Consider the following 12,107-nt stretch of genomic DNA (forward strand, 5'->3'; position numbering starts at 1 on the left):
GCTTCTGTGTTTCCGGCCGGACGCTCAACAAACATGTAGGACATATTTATCACCACCAGAGGGCGACATCATTCAATCAAGACAATTCAGTGGAAGTTAGGTTTTCCTTCCGGTTGTAGTTCAAGGTGTTTGGATTCAGATTAGGATCAGTTTAAACTGCAAATTTTTTTTTAATTGAACATTTGCAGAATACAACACAAAAATACAATATTTATAAAAATGCAACATAAGAAAAAAACAGCTCTGAATAGAAAACGTTTTGACTTTTGAAATTCTATTAAGAACAAAAATATAAGTAATATAATTTTTAAACCAAATGATGTTTAATAATAACCAAATAAAGCAATCACAGAAGGAAAAAGCAAAAAATTAACTCAAAATTAAAAATAGAAAAAAAAAATAGTAATGTAAGAGTAAATTTATGTCACTAATCCAAAAGATTTACAGATCTTCATCGTTTTTTAAGCCTTTGTATTTCATTCCTCCATTCATTTTCTACCGTTTTATCCCTTTTGGGGTCACGAGGCTGCCAAAGCCTATTCTGGCCACTTGTGGGCGAAGGCAGGGGACGTCCTGGACTGTTTGCCAGTCTGTTGCAGGGTCACAATCAAACACCCATTCACTCTCACACTCACACTTGGACAGTGAGAGGAGGCCTTTGTATTTCTAGAAGCAGAAATTATTTTTATCTATTGATCCAGTTCAAATTTCAGTAGGAAGAATTCATGTTTTTTATTAGATAATTTACTTTTGTGAATATGGAATTTAGCCATGAATAACAACATATTTATAAAAAAAAGCATCACAATCTTTCTGTTCAAAACTATGAAAACCAAATATTATGTTTTCATAATAAAGTTTTTTTTAAAATAGAGTCTATGATGAATTTCTGGATGTTTTTCCATAATTTGTAAGTGAATTCACAGAGCAGAATAAATGAGAGCATGTTTGAAAAAGTCCAACTGCTGTTGAAGTCAACTTTAAATGTAGATCAGTGATGCTTTGCTGGATCAAATCTGTGTCTTAGTTGGAATCAGATTTCTTTGACTTTGTTTGTTTGGAAGAAAGTTTGTGGTAAAGACCAGACTTTTCTCCATTCAATGTTAGATGTTAAATGAGGCCAATAAAGAGCAGCTGATGGAACAGAAAGCAGATGATCTTGGAACAAAGCTCTGATTTTTGACTTCAGCTGTTTAGCAGAAGTGAAGCAGAAACTCCCCAGAGGAGATTTGAAGACATCAGGAGGATGAAAAGTCAAAGAAGGAGCTCTGCAGAAAGCCCTGAATCACATGCAAAGCCCACATTCTACTGCATCAAACACTACTGCCATTCCACTGAGCATCTGTTCTTTAAATGCCTTCTGGGACGATATGCATTGTTGGCTCTTCCCCGAGATTCCATGTTTAGCAGACTTTTCTATCAAGGACATCCTTTTTGGGGTTTATTTAAAAAAAACAACAGAGAAATTATTTTCAGTGTTATATCTATCCTGGGTAATTTCTATGGATACACATTCCTTAAAATCTTCCCTTCTCTCCCTCCATGCCGGTCCCAAGCCCAGTTGCTTTGAGAGGGTTGCATCAGGAAGGGCATCCAGCGTAAAACGTTGCCAACTTTACCGTGCGACTCGTTCGCTGTGGCGACCCCTGATGGGAACAGCTGAAAGGGAAACAACACATTCCTTAAAATCAATTGCTTTTTATTTTCAACCCATTTACTGTGAAACTCCAAAGTATGTAAATGACAGCTTTTTGATGAGTTAATGATTGTTACGACCCTCTTCAGAGAAGAGGGAGTAATGTGCAACATAAAGAAAATAATGATTACTGGGCGGGGTTAAGGTTGGCCACACAGCCGTTTATTTGGTGACACATAAAAATCAAAGGAATCTAAAGGAAGATAACAGAACAAAACACCAAAGGGGAATAAATAATGGTATAACTTAAATTCTCAGGCTTTATAGCAAGTCAACTAAGAGAGAAATATAAAACTCCACATTACTCAAAATGCAAACAAAAGACCACAAGAGTAAATCTAACAAAAGGACAAAACCAGAATCAAACTAAGGGGGAAACCAGAGGCTTTCTCAAACTAAAGCCAGGCAGACAGCAGGGGCAGGCTGAAGGAACAAATTCCCACTCAGGAATGCAGCCGCCACTGGAGCAGAGGATCCTGGGAGCTTTTAAGCTTCCCTCCAAGCCAGACGATTGGAAGCAGCCTCAATCAGCTCTGCAGAGGGGGCGGAGTCAGCAGCTGTGGAGGATCAGACTTCTACAGGAGCTAAAGCACAAACACACACACACACACACACGCACACACACACACACACCCAAAACAAGCAGACACTACCAGGGGTAGTAACAATGATCATTATAACCCCCCTTCTTTTAGTTTATTTTGATCTTATTTTATTTACGTTTATGTTATGGTTTACTCTTTGACTTAATTTTATGATTGATGTTCACATTTTTCTATGCCTGTTCTAATTGTAATTTGACATTTTTTTCTTCTGTTTCTTAAAGAAAAATGACTTAACAAAAACAAATACATTTAAAAACCACAAAAAGATAGCCGTGAAGCAGATGTTGTTTATTTATAATCAACTCTATTATGACATGAATATTTTTTATTTAGCTTTTTCAAAATTTTGTTTTTAATGAGGTGATCTTATCATAGTAAAATAAACTCTTTATTTTCCTGACATGACACTAAATTAAGAGGGTCTATGTGTTTTATCGGTCCTCCCAAATGCAGACATGGGATGACAAAGTAAAAGTATTATTGAGCCTTGTGCTATCTTAGATGACCCCCACCCTTCCATTGACGTGTTCTCCCTACCATCACAAAGGTGGATAAAGGTGGAAAGATTTCATGTAATCCATGGACACCAGTGAAGATCATAAATCATTGGAGAAAAAGGGTTCAGCGCACTGTCTAGTGGGTCTAGATGACCCAACTCCCAATGTTAAAGTGCCTAGGATAGCACAAGGGTTAGATCTATTACCAGAACTGTTGATCATTAAGTTCAAAACACATTCTTATCTTCTCCTGCACAGCAGTACTTAGTTCCTGTTCAGAAACAAAGTTCTTCATTTTCAGAACTGCAAGTAAATCTGCTGCATCATTGTTTTTGGTGGGAACTTGAATGTTCTACTGTCAGAGTAAATTAATCTACAAAGACTGGAAGAATTTCAATACAAAGATTCATTTGCAATCAACTTTTTTATGAAATTGATATATTTTATTTTGTTTGATTGTTTTTCATTTTTCTTTTTTTTTTCTTTTCTGACTCTACGTGAGTTTCCTGTTCTTACCAAAAGACTAAAAACTGAAAAAAGTTTTGCATCTGTTAGAAGTGCTAACTCTTTCGGAAAAGAGAAAACATCAGCAAATTTAGTGAGAACAGAGACTGAGACCTTTTTGAACCTCAGTAACACTTGTGCTATCCTAGGCACTTTAACGTTGGGAGTTGGGTCATCTAGATCAAGGTAAATTAGTGTCAGATCGCACCATTCGTCGTTGTTTGAGCCAGAGTGGACTTCATGGGAGACTACCAAGGAGGACACCACTGTTGAAAGGAAATCATAAAAAAGTGAGACTGGAATTTGCAAAAATGCATGTTGACAAGCCACAAAGCTTCTGGGAAAATGTCCTTTGGACAGATGAGACAAAACTGGAGCTGTTTTGGTGAGGCACATCAGCTCTATGTTGGTAGGCTCAAAAATGAAGCATCCAACCAAAAGAACACTGTCGCTACTGTGAAACATGGAGGAGGCTCAGTTCTGTTTTGGGGCTGCTCTGCTGCATCTGCCACAGGGCGTCTTGAAGTTGTGCAAAGTAAAATGAAATCTCCAGATTACCAAGGCATTCTGGATAGAAATGTGCTGCTTAGTGTCAGAAAGCTTGGTCTCAGTCGCAGGTCATGGGTCTTCCAACAGGACAACGATCCAAAACACTCAGCCAAAAACCCCCCCCAAGAATGGCTCAGAGAAAAGCGTTGGACTATTCTGAAGTGGATTCTATGAGCCCAGATCTAAGTCCCATTGAACATCAGTGGAAGGAGCTGAAACATGCCATTTGGAGAAGACACCCGTCAAACCTGAGACAACTGGAGCAGTTTGCTCATGAGGAGGGGGCCAGAATACCTGTGGACAGGTGCAGAAGGTTCATTGACAAATACAGAAACCGTTTAATTGCAGTGATTGCCTCAAAAGGTTGGGCAACAAAATATTAAGTTATGGGTACCATCATTTTTGTCCAGCCCTATTTCATTAGTTGGTTTTTTTAAATATAATTCTGTTTATCAACAACTCAAAGTAATGGCTGATTTTGATTATTTAATTTTTAATACATTTTTATTTATTGTTACTTTTGAACATTTAAAGTCATTCCAGGGAGCATTGTGGACTTTTTTTTCTTTAACCCTTGTTCTATCTAATATGACCCCACCCTTACATTAACATGTTCTCCCTGCCATGACAAAGGTGGATAAAGGTGAGCATTGTGGACTTTCTTTCTTGAACTGAGGGGTACCAACCATTTTGTCCACCACTCTATGTTTTTAAAATGCAGTTACTTTACTCTTACCAAGTTAGCATTGTCTCATTTGGTAAGGTCAGAAGACCAGGAGTGTATATACACTGTACTGTACTGGAAGGTAATAAGTGAACATACCCAGCATTTTGTACTAAAAAGACTATGTAGTTGAGTGGAAATGGGGCTGACTTTCTTTTACAGTCCACTTTCATTGTACGTAAATCTTGTGCTATTCTAGGCATTTTAACATTGGGAGTTGGGTCATCTGGACCCACTAGACAGTGCTCTTGGGGAAAGTACCATTTAAGGACCCAGTAGTTACACTATAAGTACCATGTAAATAACACTTAAGTACACTGTAAGTACTGTACTGTAAAAGAAAGCGCTACCCAACATTTTTGTAGTTACATTACTAAACAGTTAAATCAACACACAGGTCAGAAACAGAAAGATCCAGAATTTTATTTCTCACAGATCCAGTTTTTGTTGTATGTTTTGTTCTTTTCTGTCCATTTCCCGTCAGCACTTAAGAACACTGCATAGTAGTTGTAGTACGGATCTTTGGAAATCGTCTCATCCCAGAACCTGTGATAAAACATTCTGTTTACCTCTGGTCTAAATTCATGTCATAAACTGGTCTGAATTATGATGTTACAAACATTTTCTGTATTTTTAAAGGATTTCACATATTTGCAATCAGACTCAGTCATAAAGAATGAATTTAGTAACATTGTAAAAGAAACAAAGTCTTACGTTTCTGTCAGTGGTGATCCATCCACCCATTTCCATTCAGATTTCTGTTTCTGTGGTGACCCTTCAGCAAACAGACCGATCCAGGATTCTGAATTCTGATTCAATGTAGAAACAAACTCCTAGTAAAGAAAAGAAAATGTTCTTTCTTAATACATTCTCTCCATCTTGGTTTCCTTTCACACTAAATGTCCAGTAGAAAAATGTCTGGTCTTTAGGATTCATCTGTTCTGGATAATTGTCCTAAAAACTGAGAGAAAGTTCATCTGAGGAACAAAATCTGACTTTCTTTGATGCAGATTTCTGTTCATTTAGTTTTTGCTTCTTGTTTTGTCTTCAGGGCCAACAGTCCATTTCTACTGAATCCCACTTTAGCCTATTTGGAATTGAAGACATTAGAAGTGGGAAAAAGAGTTTCTGTGTTCCATCACAACGTTTCTTTGAAATGTTGCTGAAAGACAAACATGACATCTGAGTTGTTGAGGAGAATTTCAGCTTGAATCCATCAGCATCCAGACAACAGCAGCACACATACAGGTGGAGAATCCAAGACACAAGAAGCTGGAAGGAACTAGTGTGAACACACCCACCTGTTCCTCTTTGCTGTTTACCACCACCAGATCAGATCCTACAAACTGACAGAAACTCCTGCTGTCAGTCCAAGTTTTCTGCTCAGTAGATTTATAGTAGCAGCTGTTTCCAAATCTCTTCCATCCTTCAGGACACCGTTTCTCTTTAAAGGAGTGATATACACAAATCCTGCAGGGTTTACTTTCTGGTTTCATCTGTATTTTCTACTAAAACTTTCCAGTTCAGTTCAAAGGTAAACATGATCAAACAAACTGACATCATCCATTAGTTTTCAGTCTTTTTTCACCTTCAATCTGATTTTTCAGCTGTTTTATTTCATCCCAAAGAGTTTTGTTGATGCTTGAAAGACAGTAGAAGTCCATTTATTATTGATTTGCACTTAAATTAACAATCACATGGCCTTCAACAGATACGTAGCAATCTTCACTTTAGAGGGGGGGTTGGTCATGATGCAGAGGGGGAGCAGTTTAGGCAGGTTTGATTCCCAATCTGCCTGCACATGTGTTCAAGTGTCCTTTGGCAAAACACTGTGTCATGGTGTCTCAGGGAGTCCTCTCCTCCCCCCTCCCTTCTCTGCTTCATTCCAGATTGGACCCAGCTGTCGGCATTTACCTCATCTCCTGCTCCTGTATTTAAGATGGCTCCAGTTCCGTATTCATCGCCAGTTTGTGCCCACAATGAGATCTTTCATCGACCAGTGCCGACCTGGGTCCAGTCACAAGATCTTCATCCTCAAGATCATCTCCTTGCTCCAAGTTACAACCACGCTCTGAGTACATCCAGCAACCACGCCAAGCCCGTTCTTCCTACGCCATGTTCCGCTTTTTTACTTCATCTATAAATACCTGTTCTCTTTTTTATCATATCAACAAAGACCTAAAACTCAGTTTAAAATGGAGAAGTGAAAAAGGACTCCTTTTATTGTTAGTTTTTCTTGATCTTTTCTGACCTTCATTTTCATCTTTCAGCTGCTTCATTTACTCCTGAAAACGACTGTTGTTGGCTGAGAAAGTTGACATCAATTCTGAAAAAAAAAAAAACCAGAAAGTTGACAGTTCTTATTTTGTATGTTGTATCAAAAACTGACAACTCAACTAAACAAAAACATCTAAAAACAAACACAGTAGGGAATAAATGGTAATATGACTAAATATGACTAAAAATTTAGAAATGTTTTACCTGAAAGTTCAGTCAGCAGTTTGTTGTTTCCCAAAGACAGAAATACATCTGTAACAGAATCAATATGAATCAAGAGAAGTTATTTCAGGATTTTCATGAGACATTGTTGTCATGGTAACAAAAAATTACTGTTACTGTTTTCTTCTTCTGTATCTAAAAGAAAGCTGACTTGACAATATATATATATAGATATATATCTATATATATATATCTATATATATATATAAACCGCCCCTCTCACCCTCTGCGGGTGGTTTCTCCTCCAAGCTCGGGTCCTCTACCAGAGGCCTGGGAGCTTGAGGGTCCTGCACAGTATCTTAGATGTTCCTAGCACTGCTCTTTTCTGGACTGAGATGTCTGAGGTCTTTCCAGGTATCTGTTGTAGCCACTCCTCCAGCTTGGGGGTTACTGCCCCGAGTGCTCCAATTACCACAGGCACCACTGTCACCTTCACTTTCCAGGCTTTCTCCAGTTCTTCTCTGAATCCCTGGTATTTCTCCAGTTTCTCATGTTCCTTCTTCCTGATGTTCCCATTGCTTGGTACTGCCACATCCACCACAACGGCTTTCCTCTGTTCTTTATCCACCACTACAATGTCTGGTTGGTTCTCCATTACCATCCTATCAGTCTGGATCTGGAAGTCCCACAGGATCTTTGCCCTCTCATTCTCTACCACCTTCGGAGGTGTTTCCCATTTTGACCTTGGGGTATCCAGTTCATATTCTGCACACATGTTCCTGTATATTATTCCAGCCACTTGATTGTGGCGCTCCATGTATGCTTTCCCTGCCAGCATCTTACACCCTGGAGTTATGTGCTGGATTGTTTCAGGCGCCTCTTTGCACAGCCTACACCTTGGGTCTTGTCTGGTGTGGTAGATCTGAGCCTCTATTGCTCTGGTGCTCAGGGCTTGTTCCTGGGCTGTCAGGATGAGTGCCTCGGTGCTGTCCTGTAGGCCAGCCCTTTCTAGCCATTGGTAGGACTTCTTGATATCAGCCACTTCAGTTATGGTCCGGTGGTACATCCCATGCAGGGGTTTGTCCTCCCATGAGGATCTGTCCTCCAGCACTGTATCCTCTGTTCTCCATTGCCTGAGACATTCACTGAGCACACTGTCATTTGGGCCCTTGAGCTTGATGTACTCATGGATCTTGGATGTTTCATCCTGGATAGTGGCTTCTACGCTCACTAGTCCTCTACCTCCTTCCTTGCGGCTAGCATACAGTCTCAGGGTGCTGGATTTGGGATGGAACCCTCCATGCATGGTGAGGAGCTTTCGTGTTTTAACATCTGTGGTCTGTATCTCTTCTTTAGGCCATCTTATTATTCCTGCAGGGTATCTGATAACTGGCAGTGCGTAGCTGTTTATTGCCCGGGTCTTATTTTTGCCATTGAGCTGGCTTCTCAGGACTTGCCTTACTCGTTGGAGGTATTTAGCTGTTGCAGCTTTCCTTGTTGCCTGCTCCAGGTTGCCATTTGCCTGCGGAATTCCAAGGTACTTGTAACTGTCCTCAATGTCTGCTATTGTTCCTTCTGGGAGTGAGACCCCTCCTGTGTGGACTACCTTGCCTCTTTTTGTCACCATCCGGCTGCATTTCTCGAGCCCGAATGACATCCCAATGTCAGTACTGTAGATCCTGGTAGTGTGGATCAGGGAGTCAATGTCACGCTTGCTCTTAGCATATAGCTTGATGCATAGGAGGTGACTGATGTTGGCCCCATTTCTGAGTCGGTATCCATAGCCAGTCTTGGTGATTATTTGGCTGAGGGGGTTCAGACCTATGCAGAACAGCAGTGGGGACAGGTCATCACCTTGGTATATACCACATTTGATGGACACTTCAAGGGTGGTTTTCCACAGCTTCATTGAGTTTCCTATGAAGGCTCTTAGAGTCCTGTTAATGTTGTACAGCTCCAAGCATTCAGTGATCCATGTGTGTGGCATTGAGTCATAGGCTTTCTTGTAATCAATCCAGGCTGTGCACAGGTTGGTGTGTCGTGACTTACAGTCTTGAGCGACTGTTCTGTCGACCAGGAGTTGGTGTTTGGCTCCTCTGGAGTCTCTACCAATGCCCTTCTGTGTGTTACTCATGAATTGATCCATGTGCCTATTTATCTTGGTTGCAATGATGCCTGACATGAGCTTCCATGTTGTGGACAGACAGGTTATTGGCCGGTAGTTGGATGGGACTGCACTCTTTGAGGGATCCTTCTGGATCAGGATCGTTCGCCCTTCCGTTAGCCATTCGGGGTGAGTCCCATCTCTTAGCAGCTGGTTCATTTGTGCTGCCAGGCGCTCGTGGAGTGCGTTAAGCTTATGTATATATATATATATATATATATATATATATATATATATATATAGCCACAGGGGTTGCAACCCAGTTACTTCTGTGCCAGTCCCAAGCCCGGATAAATAGAGAGGGTTGCGTCAGGAAGGGCATCCGGCGTAAAAATTGCCAAAATAACCATGCCAATCATCCACAACACTTGGGAAGAAGATGTCCATGATAGAGTGAGGTGGAAAAGGATGATTCGCTGTGGCGACCCCTGATGGGAAAAGCCGATAGAGATAGAAGATTTATATATATTTTTCAAAACCACAAAAAGGTAGAATTACCTAGATACTGAATATTAGATGTCAGAAATAAAATGTTCAATTCTTACGGCGAGTCATGAGTCCAGCCAGAATCAGAAAACAGAAAACTCCCAGAGAAAACTTGAAAACTCTGAAACAGTTTCTTCTCTCAGCTTGAAGATTCTTCTGCTTCTGATTTCCTAAAAAGCAGATTTAGTTGATTTCCAGAATTCTATTCAAACCGTTGTCATGCGTGCTACAATTTCTTCCTGACTGAACAGTATTGCAGCAATGTCTCTTTCAAGGACAAAAAGTGAAGTTCTTTATTTGAACATGATGATTATTTATAATCTACATTTCCAAATGTCATTGTTTTACTAAATAATCCAAATATCAGAGAAATAACAGTGATTTGGTCCAAATGATTTGAGGTTGGTATGAAATAATATTGTAGTATTTAGTCTGAAGTTTTTCTTCTCACCAGTTTGTTGTAATCCATGATCAGAGTGCTGCTCTTCATCATCTAACATCTCCACCTCACTTTGTTCTCTTCCATCTGGATGAAGATTTCTGCTAAATTTCACTCTCCAATCTGCTGCAGCTTCAGTTTGTGTGGACATCTTTAGAGATCAAACTAACTGAGCAGACTTCACTGTTTCCTGATGAAAGCAGTCAGCTCTGAACTGCAAACATTCAGGAAGTAGCAGCAGAACAAACTCCACTCATGTCATTCACTCTTTCATGCACTGATGCTGCAGAGAGACTCCCATTCAATTCAATACAACCACTGGAAGAACTTCAATACAAATATTCATGAACAATCAACTTCTTTATTAAATGAATATATTATATTTAGGTTTTTTACATTTTTATTTTTAATGAGGTGATCTTATAAATAGTAAAATAAATTCCTTTTCCTGACATGACACTAGATTAAGAGGCTCTATGTGTTTTATCAATCTTCCCAAATGTAGATATCAGATGACCAAGAAAAAGTATTATTAGATCTATTATCAGAACTGTTGATCATGATGCAGAATATTGAGTTCATTCTTACCTTGTTCTGGAGACTGAACTCCGGTGGTGTCCTCCACAGATTCAAATGCGTCGTTGTAGATTTCCACCTCACACTCCTTCCAGTCTGATGTGTCTTCTTGTCGCTTTCTGTTTTATCTGACCTTCTTGGAGAAATCTGGTTTGGCATGAATATCTGAGGACATCTTCAGGCTGATGCAGTAGAAGAGGTGCTGCAGCTGCGTTATCACTCAGAGGTGGACTGAAGTAATATGTTGCAGAAATAAAACATTGTCTTTATTTGTGCTCATGACAGGATTTCCTGTTTAAACGTAAAAATACTTTGAGTAAGATGCAGCACAGAAGTAAAAAACACTACAACTCCAATGTCTTTTCATTGTTTTTCCTGGTTTTCTGTTAAATTGGATGAAAAATTTCTAAATAAGAATAAATGTGTTTTTACAAAAGCAAAGTATGCAAAGGATGCTAGCATGCACTACAAAGTAGAGCATAGATTTTAGTTGTTGCAGATAATTAATATCATGTTGGAGTGACTTAAAGTAAACAGTACTATAAGTTCACTAAATGACTAAATCAACCTCTAAAATGGACAAATCTACACAATCAGCACAGAATCAAATACTTATTTCCTCCACTGTTGGTAAAAACTATTTCAGCAAAACTGCATGTTGATAGATTGGAAAAATACAGCAAAATATAACCTTGAAAAAAATTTGTATGTATATATTTATTTATTTTTTTCCTAGAAGTAATGATTATAAAATGAACGACAGCGATCTATTACTTTAGGGAAGTTGTGTTCAGTTTTTTTTCCATCTCTTCAGTTGGACTGGATTATGACCCCCCCTTGTTGGCAGAAAGCTGCAGATGAACTGAGCTGCTGCTGCTATTTGCAGCCGTCTTTCTCAGAAACAGAAGGAATGGATCTAAAATTACCAAGTTTCAGCATTTAAAGCAGGGGGGTCATAATCCAGGCCTGGGGGGCCGGTGTCCAACATGTTTTCAACCAACCTGCCGTTGAAGCTCCTTATTGGCTAAACACACCTGATCCAGGTCATCAGCAGCAGATGAGGCAGGATTTCTGAAAAACCAGCAGGAGGCCGGCCCCCCAGGCCTGGAGTTCGACAACAGACACATCAATCTGCATGAAAGCTCTGGATTGGACCCTCTGGTGGTTGCAGACACTAGGTCCCCACTAATAAGTGATTTAAAAACTTTATAGCAGCAGTTCTTTCAAACCAATGTTAATATTTCCCTGGTAGCCGGTGTTGGACTTGAGACCAGGAGTTGGTTCTCCTGGTTCTGGGTAAATCTTTACCCGTCTGTCTTGGTGAAGAACCACCAGAAGACTTGCATGTGTCCAGCCTGCAGGAGATGAAGGCAGAAATCAGCTTCACTAGATCCTATCTGGATTCAGATCCAAGTCTCACTGCTTTAA

General features: G+C 39.7%; 1 protein-coding gene across 5 annotated transcripts in view; it reads right to left on the reverse strand.

Moving 5' to 3' along the window:
- Positions 1-4,973: 4,973 nt before the first annotated feature.
- The window catches only part of LOC111946279 (CD209 antigen-like protein E), a 33,861-nt gene continuing 26,727 nt past the window's right edge, over positions 4,974-12,107 (reverse strand). Inside the window, exons 1-8 of one of the 5 annotated variants that reach the window (XR_002874111.1) lie at positions 10,116-10,907; positions 9,724-9,834; positions 7,057-7,104; positions 6,827-6,901; positions 6,164-6,582; positions 5,877-6,019; positions 5,290-5,408; positions 4,974-5,121 (exon numbers count right to left, since the gene is read on the reverse strand). Coding sequence is in view for 1 of the 5 variants with exons in the window: in XM_023959760.1 (XP_023815528.1) it covers positions 4,998-5,121; positions 5,290-5,408; positions 5,877-6,019 (386 nt within the window). In the remaining 4 variants the exon portion in view is untranslated. Of the gene's footprint in view, positions 5,122-5,289; positions 5,738-5,876; positions 6,020-6,163; positions 6,902-7,056; positions 7,105-9,723; positions 9,835-10,115; positions 10,909-12,107 lie in introns of those variants that run through there. The other 4 variants (XR_002874110.1, XR_002874112.1, XR_002874109.1 and 1 more) reach the window with 4 other exon arrangements.

This window comes from Oryzias latipes, chromosome 11 (assembly GCF_002234675.1).
Source record: "Oryzias latipes chromosome 11, ASM223467v1".
Lineage (NCBI taxonomy): Eukaryota > Metazoa > Chordata > Actinopteri > Beloniformes > Adrianichthyidae > Oryzias > Oryzias latipes.